Here is a 26,304-nt window from a genome sequence, read left to right as displayed (position 1 = left end):
CCGATACCGTTCATTCTGTGTTCGGAGAGATTTCAATCCTGTGCCATAATTCTCAGTAATTATGTGACAACCTCGTCCCTTTGTTTTAACATTAATCGCATAATAAAGAGTTAACATTTCAGGTCAATGGTATGGGACCTGCTCTCCCCGCGAGCCTGTGGGCGGCTCTTAGAAGAGCCTTTGTTTTGTGTTTGGAAGAACGAAGAGTTCCTCAACCGCCGAAGCCATAGAGAGTGCGGCCTTGGCGTTTCAGAGCGTACACCACATCCATAGCAGTGACAGTCTTGCGCTTAGCGTGCTCGGTGTAGGTGACCGCATCCCGGATCACGTTCTCCAGGAAAACCTTCAGCACCCCACGGGTCTCCTCATAGATCAGACCCGAAATCCGCTTGACGCCGCCACGCCGAGCCAGACGGCGGATGGCCGGTTTGGTGATGCCCTGGATGTTGTCACGGAGCACTTTACGGTGCCGCTTGGCTCCGCCTTTGCCGAGTCCTTTGCCTCCTTTCCCTCTGCCAGACATAACGCCGCTTCACTCCAGTCGTTGTTCAGTAACAAACTTTTATACACAGCGCCCCGACCTGTCCGAGAAACGCGCAGAGAGAGTGAGAGAGAGAGAGAGAGAGAACGAGAGAGAGGGGGGGGGAGGGGAGAGAGAGAGAGGGGGGAGGGGGAGAGAGAGGGGGGAGGGGGATAGAGAGAGAGGGAGAGAGAGAGTGAACACAGCGTGACGGGCAGTGCGGAGAGGGGTGGAGGCAATGACGGTGTCATGTTACTCTGCACAACATATTTCTGAGACTTCTTGTGGTCTATGTGCAGTTTTGGTCACAGAGCCACAGGAAATAAGTTATTTAAGCTGGAAAGGGAGTAGAACATATTCACAAGGATATCCCTGGGGCCGGAGTTATATGGAGAGGGCTTGAGTTATAAACAGAGAATTGATAGACTGGGACTTTTCCTTGGAGTATAAAGACTTTGTACAGGTTTATATAATCATGAGAGGTATCAATAATGTGGACGATCAGTCTCTTCCCCCAAACAGAGGAATGTTTAAGTGTAAAGGGCATAGATATTGTGAGAGGACAGAGATTGTAAGGGACCTGAGGGACAACATTTCCCACAGAAGGATATGTGGAAGAAGCTGTAGAGGTAGGTATATTCACAATATGTCTGAGCAGGTACATGGAGAGGAAAGATTTGGAGTGAAACAGCCTAATTGAAGGCAATTTGGTGCAGCTTGGTCGACATGGATGAGTTGGCCAAAGGGCCTATTTCTGTGCTGTATACATCTGTGACTCTGTTTTGGGGAGTTAAACCAGGGAAGCTGATCACAGTGAATGACAGGATCCTGAGTTGTGTTATTGAACAGTGAGACCGTGTGGGTTCCTGCCTCCATCATCTCCTTTGGCAGCTCATCCCAGATATTAGCTTCTTTGTCTGTGAGAAATTTACCTCTCAGATTCCCCTGAGCCTCCACCCTGTCACTTTGAACTCACAGCCTCTAGATTGAGATACTGCTACCATGGAAAATAGACTCTGATAATTTATCCATTCTATGCCTCATATCATTCTACATACCTGATTAATGTCACCTCTCAGATTCCTTCACTCCAGGGAAAACCCCCGCCTTTTCAATCCCTTATAACTGAAGCCAACCAGCCTATACAACATTTGTCTGGACTTTTTTCTGCAGTCTCTCAATTGTAGTCACATCTCTTCAAAGGTTCACAGTACATTTATTTACAAAGTATGTATACAGAATACGGCTCTGAGATTTATCCTACAGGCAGCAATAAAGCTAAAAAAAAGCACAATACGACCCATCGAGAAAACATGAAACACCCAATGATTGAAAAAAAAAGGAAATTGTGCAAATGGCAAAAAGCGAGTGCACAACACATAGAATATCAAACCAGGAGAATTCAGTTTAGTTTAGTTCAGCACTATACCTCCAGCCAATGCATTCTTTGCTGAAGTGCCCCAGTCCACATCAATTGTCCCAATCAAACTGTTCAAAAACAGTATTCAGGAACACATGCAACATGAACCTCAAAGTCCAAGACAAGTCCACAACCTCTCTGATCAATCCTGCCAATGTGGATCCCAAGACTGCTTCACTTTCCTCCAACAGTAGCTAGCGAGAAAGAGAGAGGAAGACCAGGCAAACAGCGCTGAACACCGGCTGGCTCTCTGCTCTTGTCTTTGTTGGCTTCAGCTTGCTTGATGCCTTAATCACAGAGAAGTAATGGTGTTGATCATGGGCTCCAGGCTACCAGGCCACACATTCTGCTCCTATCCTCATCGAACTCTCTCAGAGACAGCAAAGTGCCAGATCAATCAATTGGCCCAAAAACACACCACCAAAATGTAAATCACAGGTTCCAATCACACACGACTTTGTAGTAGAATCATATTTGAAAGTGGTAGTAAAGGAAGTAGTTTTGTGAACTATCAGTCGGAAGTTGCTATTGGTTGCATTGTTTGCTGATGACATGTTGGAGCAGCAATCAGGTTTGGTGTGGTGACCAGAACAGGACGCAAAACACCAATTCTGTGTTATCTGTGAACTTCAAACCCAGCACGTATCTCTGCCATCTACCACTGGTCACAGACATCCCACCTCAGAGGCTACCCTCCAATATCACCCTCAATGTCACAAGTCTATCTGTTAATATGGTAACTGGGATGTTATTTCTACAGTTGTACATGATGTTGGGGAGGCCACAACTAGAGTACTGGGTACAGTTTGGTTACAGTGTTATAGGAAGGACACCATTTACATGGGAAGAGTACAAAATTTATGAGGCTGTTGCCAGGACGACAGAGACTAACTTATGTGGTCAGGCTAGGCAGGCAAGGACTTTATTCCATAGAGTACAGAAGACTGACTGGTGACCTTATTGACCATGTAGGGTCAGGTTGGACAAGCAAGGACTTTATTCCATGGAGCACAGGAGACTGAGTGGTGATCTTATTGCACTGTATCAAATCATGAGTGGCACAAGTGGTTGTTCTGTCATTTTCCCCCAGGGTAAGGGATTAAAAAAACTAGAGAGCATAGCTTTAAGGTGGGAGGGGAAAGATTTAAATGGGACTTCAGTGACTCAGATCGTGGTAGGTATATGGAACAAGCTACTAGAGGAAATGGTTGAGGCAGTCACAATCACAACACCTAAATGATATTTAGAAAAGTAGATAGGAGTTAATAGATGGGTTTGGGACATGATCCAGGCACAACTTTCCACCAACAAATTATGCAGCTTATGGTAAGGTCTGCACGCCATCGCAGACTTCAAAGCTGAATGAAGTGGAGTTTCCAGCATTGCTGCCTCTCTCCCAGATGAGCTAAATCTTTTCTCCCCTCAATTTGATGCTGCCAACACTGAGCCCCTGAGGAGACCTACAGTTGATGCCATCTGCAGCTTGGTCATCTCTAAGGATGAAGTATGCAGGTGTTTCCAACGAGTGGACAGTCATAAGGCTACGGCATTGGACGGCATCCCACGGTGGGTACTCAGGATGTGCATGGCACAACTGGCAGGTGTGGTTACAGGCATTTTTAATCTCTCCCCCTCACAGTGTAGAGTGCCTTCCTGCTATTGTTTCAGTCCCTAAAACGACCAATGTAACATGTCTGAATGACTGGCGTCCGGTCACACTCACCTCAATAATAAGCAAATGCTTTGAGATGCTGGTCAAGGACGACATCTGCAGCACGCTACCACCCACAATGGACCATCTACATTTTGCCTACCGATCGACAGATGACGCAATAGACTTAACTCTACACACCATCCTTATGCATCTGGAAAAGAAGGATGCTTATGTGAGAATGCTGTTCTTGGACTACAGTTCAGCATCCAACACCATAATTCCATCCAGGCTCGACAAGAAGCTCAGAGACCTTGGCCTTCACCCTGCCTTGTGTAGCTGGATCCTGGACTTTCTGTCTGATCGCCAGCAGGTGGTAAGAATGGGCTCCCTCACCTCCAACCCTCTGACTCTCAACACAGGTGCCCCTCAGGGCTGTGTCGTAAGCTCCCTCCTTTACTCTCTGTATACCCATGACTGTATCGCCACCCACAGCTCCAATCTGCATATTAAAATTGCTGACAACACTACACTGATGGCCTAATTTCAAATAATAACAAGGCAGCCTGCAGGGAAGAAGTCATCACCCTGACACAGTGGTGCCAAGAAAATAACTTCTCCCTCAATGTCGCAAAAACAAAGAAGCTGGTTGTGGACGACAGGAGGCATGGAGACAGGCTAGCTCCTATTGACATCAATGGATCTCGGGTTGAGAGGGTGAACAGCTTTAAGTTCCTTGGCATCCACATCACTGAGGATCTCACATGGTCTGTACATACTGGCTGTGTGGTGAAAAAGGCACAACAAAGTCTCTTTCACATCAGACGGTTGAGGAACTTTGGTACGGGCTCCCAAATTCTAAGAACTCTCTACAGGGGTACAACTGAGAGCATCCTGACTGGCTGCATCACTGCCTGGTATGGGAACTGTAGTTCCCTGAATCACAGGACTCTGCAGAGAGTGGTGTGGACAGCCCAGAGCATCTGTAGATGTGAACTTCCCACTCTTCAGGACATTTACAAGGACAGGTGTGTAAAAAGGGCCCAAAGGATTATTGGAGATCTGACTCAGCCCAACCACAAACTGTTCTTGCTGCTACCATCCGGGAAACAGTACCGCAGCATAAAAGCCAGGACCAACAGGCTCTGGGTCATCTTCTTCCACCAGGCCGTCAGACTGATTAATTCATGCTGATGCTACTGTATTTCCATGTTATATTGACTGTCCTGTTGTACATCGTATTTATAATTTACTATAAATTGCACATTAGACAGAGACGTAATGTAAAGATCTTTACTCCTCATGTATATGAAGGATATAAGTAATAAATTCGTTTCAAATGCAGGCAAATGGGACTGCCTGGATCGACATCTTGGCCAGCAGGTGCTTGTAAGCAGGTACAGAGGAGATGTCAGGGCTAAGTTTTGTATGCAGAGAGTGGCGAGTGCGTGGAATGGGCTGCCAGCGGCGGTGGTGGAGGCAGATATGATAGGGTCTTTTAAGAGACTCCTGGACAGGTCCATAGAGATTAGAAAAATACAAGGCTATGGGTAACCCTAGGTAATGTCTAAGATAAGGACATGTTCGGCACAGCTTTGTGGGCCAAAGGACCTGTATTGTGTTGTAGGTTTTCTATGTTTCTATGACATTAGTCAGACTGTACTTGAAATAATGTGAGCAGCTTTGGACTCCTTGTCTAAGATATGCTGGCACAGTTTCAGAATGGAGGAACATCCATTTAGAACAGAGGTAATAAAGAATTTCTGCAGCTCGAGGGTGGTGAATCTGTGAAATTCATTTATACAGGTGCCTGTGGTGGCTAAGTCCAGAGTACAATGCCTTTCTCTTTAATGAATACAGCTGAGAACTATACAATTCAGTCCACACCCTCTGGTACTACAGACAGGTTAACACTTTGATCCCTAATGCTGGGTGTGTACAGGCCTGTGTGCTCACTGCACAGTGTGGAGAGTTTTGTAGGTCTCTGTCCTTACGGTGAAGGACAATGTTGGAAAGTTCATTGTCCGAGTGGAACATTGCTGACTGTTTCCGGACAATGCAGTGTGGTGTGTTTTCATTGATTCCTGTCAGTTCTCTATTCAGATGTAGAGGTCACACGGTGCAGTATCAGTTACCTGTCACTGTAAAAACCAAGTGTGTCCCACTGGCACATTTCTGCAGGCTTCCAAGTATTTGTGGGACATGAGATGTTCCCGCACATCAGCTTTAAATAGCTCTCTGACCTTGTAACTCTGGAAACATCCCAACATCTCTCTCGTCAGCACTCCTAAGGGCTTTGTGTGATTCAGGAAGGTCACCCCTCAATTTTCCAAATCCCAAAGAACTTGTATCTGTTTCCTCGCTGTGACTTCAACAACTCCCTGTACAACCATATCAGTACTTCCCTATTTCTGATCTCCACCCCCTGTGACTTACACCAATGTACCATTTCCCTCTCACTTGTCAAGATTGAATTCCACCTCCCATTCCTCTGCCTGACGGACCAGCTGATGAATATCATGTTGTATCTAAGTCAGGCTTCCTCACTCTTTACACCTCCACAGATATTTGTGTCACTTGTAAACTTGCTGATCACACCACCTACTTTAACATCCAAGTTGTTGCTGTCTGCCACAAACATAAAGGATCCTAGCACCAATCCGTGTGATACACCACTGGTCACAGCCTTCTAGTGAGAAGAACAACTCTCCACCACCATCCTCGGCCTCCCATAAACCAAGCTGATTTTAGTTCCAGTTTGCCACCTCACCTCGTATCTTATGGGCTCGAACAGTTTGGACCAGACTCCTGTCAGTACCCCCAGTTGAACTTTGTCTTTTTGTGTGTCATCCCCCTAGCCGTCAGTCTGTGGTTTTGTATTGCCATGTGCTCTTGTCTGTTTTCATGCCCCATGTGCTCCTGTCCTCACTCCGGCCCCTGTATTACTGAGTACTCCACCCCTCACCTGTTTCTCATCACTACCTGTTTTGCTGCCACTTCTGTCTCATTGTGCTCCAACTATCATCTGCCTCTCTATTGCTCAGTGTATTTCAGTCCTGTGTTCTCACTTGTTTGTTGCCAGATTGTACCAGTGAATTTTCCTGAGCCTTTCCAGTATTCATATCTGTACTCTGTCTGTCTGAATATTGACTCTGTTTGTCGAATATCGACTCTGCCTGTTTCCCGATTCTGGTTTTTGGATTTCTCTGAGTGTTTTGATCTCTGCCTGAACTTTGACGCCGACTTTGTTGCCCCCCTGGATTTGCTACTCAGTAAATATCACAGTGCGCACAGTACTTGGTCTGCAATTGGGTCTCCGCTTCAGCATCCTGACAACTCCGATGCCTCAAACGTTAAACTCCTCACTGGGGTCCACGTAAACAACATTGCCCTCATTAACATACTCATTTCCACTACACAGCATTTAGTGTGTGAGCTCCCAGAATCAGCGGGCACCACACCAGAGCACTCAGTCTGGAATAAACAGCTGGTCCAGTGTGGAGCGTACTGGCCTGTGGTGAAAGCCTTTCTGTCCAGGGGAGGAAATCTGCAGTCCTTCCCGCGGCCTCTGTGTGACTCCCGACACGCTACGGTGTCGCCGACCTTTCTCTGCCCTCTGAAATGGGCTAGAAAGTCACTCAAGAACGTCCAGGGATTTGGGGATATTGGTGTCCCTGCTGGCGAATCCCTCACGCCGGTAAAGAATAAAACCATTCCAGGAATGTCTGGCAGAGAGTGAGGCTGTTCAGCCGGCACAGGACAATACCGTCTGTTCAGACCCATCCCTTCCGTCAGCTCAGTTTTGTACGCTCAGAATCCCCGTGTGTCGATCAGCATTTGAGCAGTTTCACACCCCGGGTATAGATAACTCGATCAGATCTGAGATCTGCAGCCTCCTCTGCTGCAAGAAAAGCAATGATTCTCAATGTCAGCTTCTTCCACTTCCGCCTCCACCGCCCTGCCAGAGTTACCGGGCTCCGGGCGAGTTGTGATTGGTTCTCCTCGCCCATTTAAACTTTCCTACATCAGCTTGGTTCCATCTTCAGACATGCACACACAACCTTACTCAAAGAGTTTATTCTTCTGAGGCAGATTTTTGTTGTTGCTGATGCGGTTTAATTGCCGTGAAGGTGGTTAAATAGGTGCTTTGTAATTGTCATGAATACTATTGATTCTTCTTGGGATTCAGAATAGGTTCACGGTCCTTTCACAAACAACTTCACATTACACTCCCGATCCCGACCGCAGTTTGCGAACCGTCCATAACTTAATAAAAACCTGTCATGTTCCATGAATCAGCATTTGTACTGATCGGAATATTGGCACCCAATTGCCCAGCATTGAGAACATCTACCATAAACGCTGCCTGGGCAGGGCGAAAAGCATTACTGTATCAGGGGTGCATCTCACCCTAACCATGGACTTTTTACTCTCCTCCGCTCCAGCACCATCAGGCACAGGAAGAGCTTCTTCCCTGAGGCTGTGACCCTGCTGAACCTCTCATCACAGCGCTAAGCAGTATTGCATCCGTATTGTACTGTCTCAGTACTTTTATATGTGTGTGCTGTAGCACTTTTTTATTCGCAGTTATTTTGTAAATAACACTATCCTTTGCCTTTCTGGTCATATGCTAACTGCATTTCATTGGCTTTGTATCTGTACTCGGCACAATGACAATAAAGTTGACTCTAATCTAATATGCATATCTCTCATATCGGAGAACTCATTTTCGGGGTTTCTGCGGGTAATGTTTTATATTACTATTTTTGTTTGCACGATTTCCCCTCTTGTTTGTCGGTCTTTGTTGTGTGTAGCTTTTCCATAGATTCTATTGTTTACTTTGTGGGTGCCTACAGGATGAAATTCAAGGCTGTGTGTGGTGTACGTATTTTGATAATAAATTTACATTGTTTATAGTAAAAATGGATCAGGGTCATGTGACGGCTCCTATTCGCACACATCTGTAGTTATTTACTTTTAGACTGTTCTATAAAATTAACTTACTCGTCGAGGACTTCTCAAATTTCAATGTTTCGGTGAACATGGCCGCTCTCTGATTGGGCGTTTACACTCGCCAATTACGTTAGGCGCTTTACCGCCAATCAAGCATCGCTCTGCATTAACCAGGAAGCGGGGGGGGGGGGGTGGAGAGAACCTTCATTTTCGGTCAAATGCGCAGTACAATTGGTAAAACCCGGTAAAGTGCGGAGATAAATACTGTTTTCTTTTCGGGGAAGGAAATGCACTTTAGATTGAGAGTTTAAGCCCTTGTCTACGACAGACACTTTGAACGGAAATGCCCCGGACTCACCGCAGTCGGTGCTCAGCCCTTCCACAGACAATCTGAGTGGCTCTGAAAAGAGCCTTTGGGTTTTTAAATTGTCGCTTTATCTCTTTACTTGGCCTTGGGGTTGGTGGACCCGCCGGTTTTCTTGGGCAACAACACGGCCTGGATATTGGGCAGCACCCCGCCCTGAGCGATGGTCACCCCTCCCAGCAGCTTGTTGAGCTCCTCGTCGTTGCGGACGGCCAGCTGCAGGTGTCTGGGGATGATGCGGGTCTTCTTGTTGTCCCGGGCTGCGTTACCGGCCAACTCGAGGATTTCAGCCGTCAGATACTCGAGCACAGCAGCCAGATAGACCGGGGCTCCGGCACCCACCCGCTCAGCATAGTTACCCTTTCTCAGGAGCCTGTGAACACGGCCCACCGGGAACTGCAGTCCGGCCCGGGACGAGCGAGACTTAGGCTTGCTCTTGGCCTTTCCGGTTTTCCCTCGTCCACTCATTTCAGCAAACTTCTTCGCAGAGAATGAGGAAATGTTTCCGCATTCACCAATTTTATAGCTTCTGGAGGATTGCGGAAGGACATTTACGATTGGTTGTGCAATGCTTTCTTCGATTGGTGATGTGGAATAACCCAATCAGAGAGCTGTCTGCTTCTCCAATGATCAGACGGCAGCAAAAGAAGCGCGAAAAATAACTGTCACTCCTCAAAAGGACATGAAATTTGAACAAACTTCAAACTGTGTATACTATATTGAGCCTTCAGATTCATCTCCTTAGAGACTGTCACAAAACAAAGAAACCCAATAGAACTCATGAAAAAAGACTGTCAAACACCCAATGTGCAAAAAAGAACAAATCGTGCAAAAAGTAAAAAAAAGTAAATAATACTCAGAACTAAAGTCACAAAGCTGGTCCAGGAGCCTGTTAGTTACAGGCCACAGCCTCAGTTCAGCACAGGGATGAACAAACCCCCCAAAGCAGCAAGCTGAATAACTCCCTCACCCCAACCCTGACAGACTGAGACTTTAAATCTGGCCTAGTGCTCATTCCTGGCTCTCGGATCCGGGCCCTGCTGCTTTGATACTCTTGGGCACTGACTCAGCCTCCTCAGTTTAACACCAAAGAGAAAATAAAATTAAACAACAGACCAAAAGGAAGCACTCAGAAACCTCTCTGTGAACATGGACTCCCTGCATGATCAGTCACTGAATCCTGGTTACTGTCCACAGAGAATGTGAATTAATTCTACCATAACTGCCTCTGGGAATGTGTCCCTCTTTGTGAAAACACATCACATCATGGAAGGGTCACTTCACAGTCTGTGGTGGAAACACAGAAACAGCGATACAACAGTTAATTTATTCTGATGTAGATTCAGGGCAGCAAGGAAACAGTATAATGGGGAAATGAAGAGGCATTCACTAGAACATGAAGAACAGAAAGCATACAAAAATCCTGATCAATGTCTTCCTCTGTCAATGGAGAGTTCAGTGGGACAAGTGCTTGAAGATGAAGACAAACTAACGGGACAGGAGAAGGGGAAGCTCCGTGTTAGTTCAGTGTGCAGGATCACAGGAATGTCACCAGGCAGGGGGACAGCTAATTGTCATCAACATGAACTTGATGAATATTATCTCCCGAAAGAGAAATATTGAGGCAGATATAGAAAAGTATAGTCAAAATATTAAGACAATTCTTCCATGGAAACTGTGTGTGACATTTAATAGAGCCATTGGGTTTTCAGTTTGTTTTGTCAGGATCCTGTGGAAATACACTTTGAGTTGGTGTACTCGGTCACCGACATTGTTCCTTCTGACATGACAAGACTGGACAGCTTCCCAAGCAGCGATAGCCGCATGGCAGTCTGGACCTCCGGGGAGCTGCTGGTTGACTGTTTCTTGTAATGGGCCAGGCAGGAAGCCTCACCTGTGATGCACTCACAAATATTGTTCATGAATGAGTTCGTGATACTCATGGCCTTAGAGGAGATGCAGGTGTTTCTCCAGAGTATCAACATCCTTTCTATAATGATGTGGTAAACCACATTTTTGTTGTAACTGAGTTAACTGTCTGGACACGCTCCTCTGCTGACTGCCCCTGTGGCTCCTCCCACAGAGTCCTGTATAAAGGTGTTCCGCCTTTCCCCTCCCCCTCAGTCCGGGGGCAGACACTCACTGTGGAGGTCGTATTGTACAGCAAATAAAAGCCTTTCAGTATTTCACCAAACCCCAGTCTTTTGGAGTTATTGAAGGTGCTTCAAATGGTGTGACCAAAACTGTATGCAATACTCTTGATGTTGTCTAACTAGAGTTTTATAAAGCTGCAATATAACTTCCTGACCTTTGAACTCAGTGCCTCAACTAATAAAGGTAAGCCTGCCAATTGCCTTCTTAACCACCTTATTGACCTGTGTAGCCACATTCATGGAGCTATGAACTTGGAGCCCAAGATCCATCTGCTCATTAACACTATTGAGGGTATTGCCTTCAACAGTGTACTTTCTATTTACATTTGACCTATCAAGGTGTTACACTTCACATTTGACCAGATAAAAATCCATCTGCCATTTTTCTGCCCACATTTGCAACTGATCTGTATCCCACTGTATTCTTTGCCAGTTTTCTACACTATCCACAACACCATCAATCTTTGCATCATCTACAAACTTACAAACCCACCCATTTACATTTTCATCGAGGTTATTTATACACATCACAGACAGTAGATCCCAGTCCAGATCCCTGTGGATCACCAGTAATGAGAGATCTCCAGCTGGCGTAAATCCCTTCAATCTCTACCATCCGTCTTCTACAGACAAGCCAGTTGTGAATCCAGATTGCCTATTTACCATGAAACCTATGCAAATCAATCTTCTGGATGAGGAACTTTGTCAAATGCCTTTCTAAAATCCATGTAGACAACAGATCTACTGTACCTTCATCAAACACCCTCATCACCTCATCAAAACTCTCAATCAAGTTAGTACGACACTACTTGCCCCCCATAAAGCCACGATTTTCCAAACGCACATGAATCCTATTCTGAAGAATTCTCTCCAGTATCTTCCCTACCACTGAGATGAGACTCACTGGTCTCTACTTTCTAGGATTATGCATGGTTCCCTTTTTGAATAATGGAACAATATTACCCACTTGCCAGTCCTTCAGGACCTCACCTGTCCCTGGAGAGGACACAAAGACATTGATCAAGGCCTTAGTAATCTCTCCTCTTGCCTCTCTCAATAACCTGGGGTATATTCCATCAAGCCATGGGGACTTACTCATCTTAATGCTCTTTAAGAGACTCACAGTGCCTTCTGCTTTACCATAAAGTGCCCTGGTATATCAATACACTTGGCATTGATCTCTCTATCCTCTATGTCCTTCTGCTTGGTAAATACTGATAGGAAGTGCTCATTAAGGGTTTCAACCAAATCCTTCACAGCCAAGCAAATGTATCCCTTTATCCTTGAATGGTCCTACTTTCTCCCCTAGCTGTCATATTGTTCCTGATGTATATATAGAATGCCTTGGGATTCTCTTTAATCCCACTTGTCAAGAATTATTCATGGCTCCTTCTGGCCTTCCTAATTCCCTTCTTGAGTTCTTTTTTCTGGCTTTTTTATAATCCTCAAGGGTGAATCCTTAACTTATTTTTAGAGACACAGCTTGGAATAAGCCCTTTCAGCCCTTTAAGCTGCACTGCCAGGAACCCACTGATTCAATTCTAGCTTAATCATGGGACAATTTACCATGATCAATTAATCTACTAACCGGTACATCTTTGGACTGTGGGGGTGGGGGTGAGGGAACTGGAGCACCTAGAGGAAACCCATGCATTCCAAGGGGAATGTCCTCCCCTTGGAACACCCCCTCCTCCGTCACCAAACTGCTCTGAAACTTTTGCTCAGAATTGTCAAATATATATGGATATTGGCTAATTGACATCTGTACAGCTTCTAATCCCTTATTTGCAAACACAGAATAGCAATCATGATAAATTCTTACAGGTCGTAATAATCAACAAAACTACATGTTATTTACTCTTTGAAAACATTTAGTCTGATCAAAAGTCACCAATTACACTGGACAACAAAGATTTTGCTTCCTGAATACTTCGAGGAGTATCTTATGGATTTGGGAGAATCCCAGAGATGGTTAATTGGGTGCACACATCGCAGAGACGCAGGAGTAGTGTGTGGTGATGAGTGGGGCATCTCATACTCAGCAAGGGTAAGGGGCATCACAAAGTCAGAGGGTGAAAGGTGCGTTAAATAGATGGGTTGGTGTGTTGGGTAAGGAGGTGGTAGTGAGGCATCACAGAGATAGCTGTGGGAGGTGGGGAAAGGGGAATTCTAGAGTTGGGATTGAGGGTGAGAAGAGGAGGAAGGGGGTATTCCATTATGTTTAGGGAAGGAGATAAAGCAACCCCGAACAGGGGATCGATGTCGGGGTGTCGCGGAGATGATTATGGGGATGTGGGGAATGGGATAGGGCACAGGGAAGTGTTCCAGAGACGAGGAAGAAGTTGTCCCAGAGACCAGATGGGTGAGGGAGGATATGGGGCATTCAGAAACAGATTAGGGCTAGAGGAGGGGAAAAAGGTTGCATCCCAGAGACTATGACACAGTGATGGGGTGAGAGAGAGGTGCAAAAGGGACCCAGATACTGGGGGAGGAGGGAGATTCAGAAACGGGGTAGGTGGATGGAGGAGATTCTGAGACCAGGGGGAGGAGATGACCCACAGATGGGGAATGGAGAATAGGAGAGCTGGTAACGTGTAAGTGCGGAAGGATAAATCCCAGAAATGGGATGGGTGGTGGAAGGAGTGACCTAGAGACACGGGAGAGAGGAAACAGGCCAACACAGGAGGGGCAGACAGTGGGTGGAATGTTGTGATCCTAACGTGTGGGTGGGATGTCCCAGAAACGATGGGGGTGGCTGGAAGAAGACAACCCAGATACAGGGGTTGGGGTGGGGGCGAGGGGAGGAGGGGGAACAGGACGACTGTTGAAAAGAAAACTAATTGAAAGGGAAACATGGAGAGTCCATAATGCATATCTAATTTAAGCGAGGCATGCACTTCTCACATGGTGGTGTGATGACATATGCCATTCATGTACTTCATACATGAATTATTTGAACAAACAAAGAATGCTTAATCAAACAATATACATAAAAGATTACTCAAATATTATTGAGATATTAAATACACAAATAGCTTTCCCCCTCCCATCTCTCGGTTGCTCTGACACCTCTCACCCTTGCTCCTGTGGTACGCTGCCTTCTCCCTTCACTTTTCTCTTTGGGGTGCCATCCCCCACCTCAAGTCCCTGGGACACCCACCCATATCTCCTCTTCCCTGCCTCTGGGGTACCCTCTGTGCACCCAGCCCCCATCATTATGTGCCATGTTGTTTGATATGGGCAATCATGGTCTTCCATCTATTTTTGATCTGAGAAGTTCTAATTCGCTCTTCAAAATTTTTGCTTGACCATCCCTTGATGTAACTCTTGAATGCCATGCACTGTTGAACTCAACCTTTTCTCGTACATGTCATTAGTACATGTCCCCAGAAATCACAGCTGCCACTTTCTGATTGATGATAACTGTTCTTTTCTTAGAACCATAGAACCATAGAAACTACAGCACAGAAACAGGCCTTTTGACCCTTCTTGGCTGTGCCGAACCACTTTCTGCCTAGTCCCACTGACCTGCACACGGACCATATCCCTCCATACACCTCCCATCCATGTATCTGTCCAATTTATTCTTAAATGTTAAAAAAGAACCCGCATTTACCACCTTGTCTGGCAGCTCATTCCATACTCCCACCACTCTCTGTGTGAAGAAGCCCCCCTTAATGTTCCCTTTAAACTTTTCCCCCCTTACCCTTAACCCATGTCCTCTGGTTTTTTTCTCCCCTTGCCTAAGTGGAAAAGGCCTGCTTGCATTCACTCTATCTATACCCATCATAATTTCATATACCTCTATCAAATCTCCCCTCATTCTTCTACGCTCCAGGGAATAAAGTCCTAACCTAATCAACCTTTCTCTGTAACTGAGTTTCTCAAGTCCCGGCAACAACCTTGTAAACCTTCTCTGCACTCTTTCAACCTTATTTATATCCTTCCTGTAATTTGGTGACCAAAACTGAACACAATACTCCAGATTCGGCCTCACCAATGCCTTATACAACCTCATCATAACATTCCAGCTCTTATACTCAATACTTCGATTAATAAAGGCTAATGTACCAAAAGCTCTCTTTACAACCCTATCTACCTGTGACGCCACTTTTAGGGAATTTTGTATCTGTATTCCCAGATCCCTCTGTTCCACTGCACTCCTCAGTGCCTTACCATTAACCCTGTATGTTCTACCTTGGTTTGTTCTTCCAACGTGCAATACCTCACACTTGTCTGTATTAAACTCCATCTGCCATTTTTCAGCCCATTTTTCCAGCTGGTCCAAGTCCCTCTGCAGGCTCTGAAAACCTTCCTCGCTGTCTACTACACCTCCAATCTTTGTATCATCAGCAAATTTGCTGATCCAATTTACCACATTATCATCCAGATCATTGATACAGATGACAAATAACAATGGACCCAGCACTGATCCCTGTGGCACACCACTAGTCACAGGCCTCCACTCAGAGAAGCAATTCTCTACTTCCACTCTTTGGCTTCTTCCACTGAGCTAATGTCTGATCCAATTTACCACCTCTCCATGTATACCTAGCGACTGAATTTTCCTAACTAACCTCCCATGCGGGTCCTTGTCAAAGGCCTTACTGAAGTCCATGTAGACAATATCCACTGCCTTCCCTTCATCCATTTTCCTGGTAACCTCCTCGAAAAACTCCAATAGATTGGTCAAACATGACCTGCCACGCACAAAGCCATGTTGACTCTCCCTAATAAGTCCCTGTCTATCCAAATGCTTGTAGATTCTGTCTCTTAGTACTCCCTCCAATAACTTACCTACTACCGACGTTAAACTTACCGGCCTATAATTTCCTGGATTACTTTTCGATCCTTTTTTAAACAACGGAACAACATGAGCCACTCTCCAATCCTCCGGCATCTCACCTGTAGACAGCGACATTTTAAATATTTCTGCCAGGGCCCCTGCAATTTCAACACCAGTCTCCTTCAGGTCCGAGGGAACACCCTGTCAGGTCCTGGGGGTTTACTCACTTTAATTTTCCTCAAGGCAGCAAGCACCTCCTCCTTTTCGATCTGTACAGTTTCCATGATCTCACTACTTGTTTCCCCTAATTCCATAGACTTCATGCCAGTTTCCTTAGTAAATACAGATGCAAAAGACCTATTTAAGATCTCTCCCATTTCCTTTGGTTCCGCACATAGGCGACCAACCTGATCTTCAAGAGAACCAATTTTATCCCTTACAATCCTTTTGCTCTTAATACACCTGTAAAAGCTCTTTGGATTATCCTTCACTTTGACCGCCAAGGCAACCTCATGTCTTCTTTTATCACTCCTGATTTCTTTCTTAAGTATTTTCTTGCACTTCTTATACTCCTCAAGCACCTTATTTACTCCCTGCTTCCTATACATGTCATACAACTCCCTTTTCTTCTTTATCAGAGTTGCAATATCCCTTGAGAACCAAGGTTCCTTATTGCTATTCACTTTGCCTTTAATCCTGACAGGAACATACAAATTCTGCGCTCTCAAAATTTCTCCTTTGAAGGCTTCCCACCTACCGATCACATCCTTGCCAGAGAACAACCTGTCCCAATCCACGCTTTTTAGATCCTTTCTCATTTCTTCAAATTTGGCCTTCTTCCAGTTAAGAACCTCAACCCTAGGACCAGATCTATCCTTGTCCATGATCAAGTTGAAACTAATGGTGTTATTATCACTGGAACCAAAGTGCTCCCCTACACGGACTTCTGTCACTTGTCCTAACTCGTTTCCTAACAGGAGATCCAATATTGCATCCCCTCTAGTTGTTCCCTCTAAATATTGATTTAGAAAACTTTCCTGAACACATTTTACAAACTCTAAACCATCTAGACCCCTAACAGTATGGGAGTCCCAATCAATATATGGAAAATTAAAATCCCCTACCACTACAACTTTATGTTTCTTATTCCAGCTTTTCACAACACTTTCTCATTTGTTATTTTGTCTGACTCCCCTCTTTATCTGGTCAAAACCACATGTCTCATGTTCAACTCTCAATCCTGCTCTTTGTTCCTAATACAAATTTCTGATGATTTAATACAGTTCCTATCAATGCCCAAGTGCTGAAGGATTTTTATAAGCTCTTCATGTCTCACCTTATCAAAACCTTTGGTGTAATCAATGAAAGATAGGTAGAGGTCTTTCTGGACCTCAATTGAGTGCTCACAAATCATTCTGAGGAGGAAGACTGCATTTTATCTTTCACTATTTTCAGTGAAGACACACTACTCTTGCACAATCTCCAGTTCCATGATTTTTCTTGCCTTCATCATAATGATTCATAACAGGACTTTCACACCATGACTCGTCAAATTGTCTGGTGTAACTCATGTTCAACTGCTCTAGGTTTTTATGACAGTTCAATAATTACTGACTTGCTCATCTCCTCAGGTATTTCTCCGCTATCATAAATATCATCCAGCAAATCTGTCAACCTTTTCTCTTCTCTTTTCTCATTTTCATTATCACTCATTTGACACATCCAGCACTGCCTTTTTAAACTTCAACCAGCTTGGTGTGTTCTCCACTGTCAGAGCTTCAAATCTGTTTGTCACTGCTACAGTGTATTTCACCTTCTTGTCCTAATCTGATCTTTCAAGTAAGCCAGGTCTCTGAAGTTATAACTAACTTCTATAGTTTAGCTCAATGTAGAAGGGATCTAAACTTACTGTATTTGTATTTTAAATAAAATATTAATTTGTTCCAGTCAGACCTAAAGATTTAATTGTTGTGGAGGCTTTCTTACTCTTGTTGCATAACTTCTTTCCTGACAAGGGGGTATCATTCTGCTTGGCAGATGAGACTTGTGGCTGCGAAACAATCTCAGGCATGCTGAACAGTGCATGGCAAATTTTGCTGAACAATTTGGATCATAATGTGTGAGTACGGTGTCTGAGGTCACCATTTCCTTTACCTTTTGGAAAGCCAGCTCACACTGCTTTGTCCATTGCCATTTGTTCCCAAGCTCAAGGGGTAAAGCATAGTAGCCAGGTTTGGCAGGAATTGACGAATGCTGAAAAGGAGCATAAATGTGGTCCATCCTTTGGCCTTGGGGCATCCACTACTGCTTGAATTTTCTCAGCATGTTTGTGAATCAATAGTGTCTGTAAGAACTATGTATCTGTTCCCTATCTGTTTTGATTTCTGTGTTGTGCATTTATCATGGTAACTAGTCACATTAGGGGAGACATGGTAAAAATGAAGGGAATAAGTTATGACAGGTGGAGGTTGGATCTTTTACTGACTGCCAAATAACAATGAGTTAACACTCAATTATGATTAATTGTATATTTGTTAATTGCTAATAAAGGATCAAATAAAGGCTTTGATGGTTGATGCAATCGTTGAAGCTGTGGGTGCGCCACGCAAGTAAACAAGTCCCTACAATCCCAGGCAAGGGATAATTGTTCTGTTTTGATTTTGGATTAGTTTTGCCACTGCATTTGTGTCAGGAATGGTTTTTGACAGTTATACCAAATGAACATCAGCTTTCGGATGTCTCCAAAAAATTAGAAGCACTGCAGCCCAGAGCAGATTGTGGCAAGTATTGACCTTTTGGTGATTTACGCTGTGGGTTTTTGGATTTGAAAGACAGTTTTGTATGGTCAAACACTGCTGTGTACAATTGGTGTATAGTGGTGTTTGCCTGAAGAGTTCAACCCTTGGTTCTGTTGAAAAGCTGAAGAATTAAATTGTTTCCATTGTTAAAAGCTGAAGAATTGAACTGCCATTGTCTTAACTGGTTTGTGCACTTGGAAGACAAAATGAGTTCAGCTGGAAGCAGTAATCTTGCCGACAAGACTAAGAGAAAACTTAATCAAACATGTGACGTTGAAGGTCAATTCCCTGGGGGAGATTACTAAGACAAAGAACGGGCTGTGACTACAGATAAAGTTAAAGACAGTGTGTCCAACGTGTGTGCAGCACATTCTGCAGTCACTAGCAGAGCAACCCATGCATCTGATACCACATTGGTGCAAATCGTTCCAATGGTCCTTATCAAAAAGCTACAGAAACTGGGCCTTTGTACCTCCCTCTGTGAATGTATCCTCGACTTCCTAACCAGAAGACCATAATTTGTGTGGATTGGTAATAACATCTCCACCTTGGTGCCAATCGACACAGGCACATCTCACGGATGTGTGTTTAGTCCACTGGTCTACTCTTTCTATACCAATGACTGTGTGGCTAGGCTTAGCTAGAATGCCATCTAGTAATTTGCTGATGATACAACCATTGTCGGCAGAATCTCAGATGGTGATTTGGTAGGCATAGATATTCAAGATATACCTGCTGGTTGAGAGGAGTCACAGCAACAACCTTGCACTCAAGATCAAAAAGCTGATTGTGAACTTCAGAAAGGGTAAGATGAGGGACCACATACCAGGCCTCAGAGAGGGATCAGAAGTGGAGAGAGGGAGCAATTTCAAGTTCCTGGGTGTCAATATCTCTGAGGATCTAACTTGATCCCAACATATCGATGTAGCCATAAAGAAGGCAAGACAGCGGCTATATTTCATTAGGAGTTTGAGGAGATTTGGTCTGTCACTTATAACACTCAAAAAATTGTATAGATGAACCATGGAGAGAATTCTGACAGGCTGCATCACTGTCTGGTATGGTGTGGGGGTTGGGGAGAGTGTGCTACTGCACAGGATTGAAGTGAGCTGCAGAAACTTGTAAAATTAGTCAGCTCCACCTTGGGTACTAGCTTCTGTAGTATCCAAGACATCTTCACGAAGCAGTGCCTTAGGAAGCTGGTGTCCATCATTAAGGATCTCCACCACCCAGGACATGCCCTCTTCTCAATGTTACCATCGGGATGGAGGTACAGAAGTCTGAAGGCACTCACTCAGCAATGCAGGAACTGCGTTTTCCCCTCTGCCATCCGATTTCTAAATGGACAATGAACCCATGAACACAACCTCAGTACTTTTTAAATTTCTGTTTTGGCACTATTTATTTCAATTTAACTATTTTATATATATCTTTTCTGCATGTGGTTTCTCCTCACTGGTGACACATGGTAACTGAACTCCTTTCAGACTCAGACTGAACTACAGAGGACAGGGAGGAGGTCTGGCCCCAGCACACACAGCACGTAGGACACGCCCTGGTGCTTATGAACCAGATCCCCAGCTGTCAGTTAATAGTCCCACTGCCTTATAGGCAGCCTCAGGAGAGGTGGAGGCAATGGGAGTAAACCCAGACAGCAAATCCGGAGTGGAGCCCCTAAGGCGGCTGGATGTCATTGAACATCCTTCTGGCAGCTCCTGTAGCCAAGCTGGTGCCAAACGTATTGCTTCATGAGCTTTCCTTTGGACTACACCAGTGAGGCCGAGAGGGGGATCTTGACGACTGGGCATCTCAGGATTTCCATACCTTCCGCCCAGGCTTGTGATGATACTGTCATTCAGTTTTTTCTCTATTTTCATTTATTGCATTGTATTGCTGCTGCAAAGTTAACAAATTTCACAACGTATGCCAGTGATATTAAACCTGATTCTGACTAAGTTGGAGGCTGATTTTGCTGAGTTATGCACAATACAACAGATACTGAGGGATAGACACACCTTGGCAGAACAGACAGAATTGCTTTGTAGAGACCAGGAAGAAAACATGGAACAGCTTTGGAGAAACCAAAAAGGTGTGGAATATTAGCTTTGGAGAAAAATGGAACAGCTTAAGTTGCAGGAGAAAATTGCAGGCAAGATGGCCAAAGTTAAAGTGCAAAGGCTTCAAGTGCTGTTTGTGCTAAACATGCTCCAGCAGAGCAGTTCTCCAATTAGTGTTTCAATGTTGATATATAACAGAGAAAATCCAATGGCAAGGAGTCTAAGGAATAAATGTGTATGAGTCATGATTTAGAACCCCAAGAGGCAGTTCACTCTCAGGCTGCACCAAGGAGGTACTCTGAACCTTTGCCATGTCCAGTAACACAAGGTGCTTCTGAGAACATTGATTTTCAGTATGAAGGCAATCGTGTTTCAGATAATAAAGGTCTAAATGCCACGCTTGAGGCCACAAGAACACAAAAGAAAATAACAAGCATAGTGCTACAACCACAACAGATTGTATCCCTGCCTGAAAGAGAGATTCACATTGTCGATGGCGATTCATTTATGAGGGCTTTCAACAACAGCTTTGAACACAGGACCGATAATTATCGTGACTATCTTTATTTTCTCAAACTGTTCACTGAAAGATACCTTAGAGAGCTTGTCAAACGTTGTCAGTGGGCCAGCCCAGAGCAAGGATCTCTAAAGGCCCAAGCTTTACTACAGAAACATTTTGGTGTAGAGCACAAAATTGCTGCGGTCTACGTGGAAAGGCCTCTTTCTAGGCCACATATCAAATCAGAAGCTGTAGAAGCTCTTCAAGACTACAGTCTTTTTCTTAGAAGCTGTTCCATTACCATGGGAGATGTGCAGGATATGCCTGAGTTGGACATGGCTGCTAAAGTAAGGATTGTTGACAATGAATTCCCCGATGAAGTTTGGAGAAATGGAGACCAGCAGCTTGTAAACTGCCAGAAAGGTACAACCATAAGGTTACTGTCACTGACATTGTGGATTTTATCGAAAGGCAAGTAAAGATTGCGACATACCCAGTGTTTGGAAAAAGATACAATGCTACATCATTGACAGTAAGTGAAGGTGTGCACAAAACTGGATCACAAATTCATTCTCAAACTAAAGGAAGCTGTTTTGCCACTTCTGTGGCTCCTGTGGAAAGTGGAGCTGAAACTGAACCTGGACCTGATGAGAGTGTGTAGATTCGAAATAAGCAAACACAGCAGCGAGTACCACCCTAGTATCTACTGGCCTTACGGAGGCTGGTGATCATGATTGTAAACTTCCTATCATTCCAGTTCAGGTGAAGTCTAAGAAGAATAACAAGACAGTGATTACTTATGCTTTCCTAGATCAAGGAAGTACAGCAGTGTTCTGCACAGTGAGCCTCATGAACAAACTCAATCTGACAGGAAAAGGAACACCCATTCATTCTCTTATGCACTGTGGGCCAAGAGAAAGTTGTAAATAGCTACTTCCTTTCAGGATTGGAAGTGGCTGACTTAGATAGTGAAAACTATTGTGACCTGCCTAATGTCTATGCCTTCCTACTCCTCGTCAGAGAGATCTTCAGGAATGGTCTCACCTGAAGCATGTTTATTTACTGAAATTGAGCTGCTAATCGGGGTAAATGTATGTGTGGCATTGGAACCATTACAAGTAATTTGCAGTGTTAATGTTGGACTCTACACAATCAGAACAATGCTGGGTTGGACTGCTGATGGACCATTGAAAGGAGACCATAGCGGTGGAAGAGACTATGCTCAGCCAGAGCTGACAGTTAATGGGGCTTCAGTGTTGCATTTAAATGAGTGTTGGCAACAGATTCAAGACAGCTTTTCCTGAATGCAGTGAAGAGGGACCACCTGGTTTCACAGGAGAAGATCTCAATCCAGGACAGACTGCTTACCAAAAGAGGACATTTGTGTAAATGTTGAGATTTCATGTTTCCTGTACCGTAGTAACATGTAATTGTAATTATTACAGTATAATAATTAAGGGGCTGGAATGTAGGATCCATGAACCTATTCTCTATTTGCTTTCTATTCTGTGTTGCGACTTTATTACTTTCCCTATGGTAACCACTCACATGAATGGGGGTGTGGTAAAAGCAAAGAGAATAAGTTATGTATTCTTGCTTATTTCATGGCACTTTGTAGCTTGGGACCAGCGAAGATCATATCTTTTGTTGACCACCGAATAATGCTGAGAGAATGCTCAATTATGCTTAATTGTATATTTGCTAATGTTAGTAAAGGATGTACTAAATGCTTCGATGTTTGGAGCAATCTTTGGAGCCATGGGCACATCATGGAAGTGTAACGAATCTGTACGGTCACAGGCAAGCAGCAATTGTTTTGTTTGGATTTTGAAATAGTTTTGCAACTTAGTGACCACAGTAAGTAATCCTTGGTTTAAAGAATTCACACTTGTTGCATCATGTTCTGAGCCCATAATCTTCTAATCGTTTTAACACTGTCTTGAAATTTTGAAGATGTTCCTTGCCATCCTTACTGATAACAATGGTGTCATTTAGGTAACACTGAGTGCCTGGGCGTCCTTTCAGCACATGGTCTGGAGCCTTCTGCTAGAGAGCAGGAGCAGATGCTACTCCAAAAACAAGCCTATTATAGTGATAAAGCCCTTTGTGTTTTTTATGGTGAGAAACACTTTGAAATCATCTATTTGCAGGTTGGCCTCAGCTAAGTCCACTTTGCTGAAATATTTTCCTCCAGAAAGGTTTGCAAAGATATCCTCTATCCTGGGTAGAGGACATTGATCTACTTTCAGTACAGGGTTGATGGTGAAGTTAAAATCACCACAGATCCTGACAGACCCATTCTTCTTGGCTACCGGGACCACTGGCGTTGTCCATGGGCATCACTCAACTATGGAACGAATTCCTTCAGTCTCCATGCAATCCAGCTCACTGGCTACTTTATCATGGATGGTATAAGGAACCAGACAGACTTTGTAAAATTTGGTGTGGCATTTTTATTTAACAATGTTTTACACTTGATATGTTTGAGTTTTCTAACACCATCCCTATACAGTGCTGTGGCATTATCCATTACCTTTATTAGCACTTCCAGTTGACTTTTTCACAGGGAATGTGGTATGCAACTGGTGGATGAATCTCCAATCGAGTTTAGTTGTCTCAGCCAATCATGGCCCCACAATGCTGGCCCTCTTTTTGGTGGTTGTTACGAATGTTATTCGCACCGGAGTTTTCTTTACTGTTAGTTGGATATCTGCAGGATTCAGATCAGTATCTTTGAAATTCCATTCAATCCGATTTTGTGGAATGACTGAAACAGCTGAGCCAGTGTCCAATTTCATTTTAATTATCCTGCATCTTCTGGATCAGTCCACATACAACATTTGGATCAATGCATTCCACCTGACCCCTCCTGAAGAGGTGTACTTGTTATGTTTTGTACTCTATAACAGAAAAACTAATCTATTAATATTGCAGAAATATTGTGTGTGTGCATATACCGTTTGATTAAGCATTCTTTGTTCAAATAATTCATTCTCTCCACAATTTAGTTTTTATGTTTTGGAGTACAAAGCACAACAGGGACGATGAGGAAGCTTTAAGTGGACCTGAACTGACTACCGACCAAGAAATGGTAGGAGTGGTGGGCAAGAGGGTAACCCAGAGATGGATAGAGGGTGGGGTTAAGGGGAGAAGCTTAGAAAAGGGCAGCATAGAGAGCAGGTGCAGAAGTGCAAAAACTAAGGGTGGGGGGGAAGTGGGAGGGGTGGGTGTGGTGAGGGGGGAGGGCTAAAACAGAACAGGCTGAGGGGGATGTGGAAGGGGTGACCCAGAGACAGGAGTGAGCAGGGATTTATAAGGGGTAGGGGTAACTCAGTGATGGAAGTTATGGGGTTGTGAGAAGGGGGTGATCTAAGAGATGAAGGTGATGAGGAAGGGATTGGGTAGTCTCAGAATGAGTAGGGGAATGCGTCAACTGATAATCGCGAGAAAACGTCAGGGAGTGTCCTAGTGAAGGGAAGGGCTGACAAAGAGAAAGGAAAGTGAGTGACTGAGGGAAGGGGTAGAGGAGAGGAGTGGAGAGCAACACAAAGACTGGTGAGAGGGATGACCTAAAAATAGGGGGTTGGGGGAGATCCTGAGGCAGGGAGAGAGGGTGATTGGGGGAGAAACATCAAGTTTATTGCCCTCCATAGATGCCGCCTGACTTGCTGAGTTCCTTCAGCACTTTGTGCGGGTAAATTGTGTCGATTTAAAAGAGAATTGATTGAAAGAAAATGATTTAAACTAGAAGTGATTTATTTGTAACAGATCCCCAATAATTAACTCCTTTCCAGCTGAAGACTAATGTCATCAGAACAAACCCCTCCCGTGTCCAGTGACGAGGGTTTGGTTCCAGGTGTGATAAACAGTAGCAATAACTGCAGAATCTGACACCAATAGTCACTCTTCAACTTGCAACTGGATTCAACAAACATAATGGTTAAAAGTTCAACACAGATTTATTTAAACTATCTCCTCTGTGTGAAGTTGGTGATTTGTCAGCAGGTGGGATGATCGAGTAAACCTCCTTCCTCATACAGGACAGGTATGTATGAACTCACTGGTGTGTCTGCAGGTGGGATGAGCAAGGAAACTCTCTCACACAAAAAGAGCAGTTGTAAGGACTCCGGCCAGTGTGAACTCTCTGATGTGTCTGTAGCTCAGTGACTGAATGAATACCGTCCCACACACAGAGCAGGTGAACAGTCTCTCCCCAGTGTGAAATCGAGGGACCCTCCCATGGCTGCTGAGCCACGTTGAGGTTTAAGATCATCTGGAGTTGTACAGAGCAAGGTCCTTGGAAGAGTGGCTCCTCTTTATACAGCATGGACACCAAGAGAAGATGAAGATCTCAGTGAAGGAGTGAAAAACACACAATTTTAAATGACCAATAACTAACTAGAACTAACATATAACACTGGACAGCAAATCTTTTCAAAAGTGCTGCTTACTCAGAATTGTTGTGTGGTTACAACATGTTGCTTGAAGCTGAAAACAAATACAATTTCACGTAGGAAGTCAGAGAAACAATAAATTAACTTTTATTGAATATAATGCATTTAATTGCATAATGGTGCTGAAACTTTGCAGTAATTAAACTAAGTTAAAATGTTTTGTTGATGGTTTTCATTTGTACTCAGTGTCTGAGACTTCCTGCTTAAGTGTCCAACAATAATCAGCCTGCATTGATGGATTCCAGTTGCCCTGATTCAGTTTCTCCATGACCGCATTGTCCTCATGAAATCTTTCACCGTGCCCGTCACTGACAGTGCCAAGATTTGCAGGGAAGAAGTCTAAATAGGAATGCAGAACATGAATCTTTAGTGACATGTTGCACTTCATGGTTTTGTATGCTTGAAGCATTTTGTCAACCAGCTGCCCGTAGTTTGGTGCTCTGTATTGTTGCCAAGAAAATTTTCAACAATACCCTTGAAATTATTTGAATTGCCCATTATTGGTGAATTGTTTGATTTGCAGACCAAAAAATGCCTTCCCTAAACTTGGCGTCAGTTATTCTGGGAAAGACCAGTCTCAAATATATCAAAATCCTTTATGGAAATTTTTGTGCCTGGTGACAACAGATTCCATTCATGCAATCTTGGA

General features: G+C 44.2%; 3 protein-coding genes across 3 annotated transcripts in view; all 3 read right to left on the bottom strand.

Annotated features, from left to right (window-relative positions):
• Positions 1 to 211: 211 nt before the first annotated feature.
• On the bottom strand, positions 212 to 523 carry LOC140202025 (histone H4). The gene has a single exon (XM_072266886.1). It carries the CDS (start codon positions 521 to 523, stop codon positions 212 to 214), a length of 312 nt encoding a protein of 103 aa, XP_072122987.1.
• An 8,227-nt stretch (positions 524 to 8,750) lies between these two features.
• On the bottom strand, positions 8,751 to 9,403 carry LOC140201529 (histone H2A). Its single transcript, XM_072265776.1, has one exon. The coding sequence runs from the start codon at positions 9,374 to 9,376 to the stop codon at positions 8,987 to 8,989; it is 390 nt and encodes a 129-aa protein (XP_072121877.1). The 5' UTR covers positions 9,377 to 9,403; the 3' UTR covers positions 8,751 to 8,986.
• A 16,432-nt stretch (positions 9,404 to 25,835) lies between these two features.
• The window catches only part of LOC140201520 (histone H3), a 57,547-nt gene continuing 57,078 nt past the window's right edge, over positions 25,836 to 26,304 (bottom strand). Inside the window, exon 3 of the transcript XR_011886895.1 lies at positions 25,836 to 25,994. The gene's annotated coding sequence lies outside the window, so the exon portion shown is untranslated. The remainder of the gene's footprint in view (positions 25,995 to 26,304) is intronic.

This window comes from Mobula birostris, chromosome 8, assembly GCF_030028105.1.
Source record: "Mobula birostris isolate sMobBir1 chromosome 8, sMobBir1.hap1, whole genome shotgun sequence".
NCBI lineage: Eukaryota > Metazoa > Chordata > Chondrichthyes > Myliobatiformes > Myliobatidae > Mobula > Mobula birostris.
Note: the sequence above shows the minus strand (reverse complement) of the source record. Positions and strands in the feature narration are given on the sequence as shown.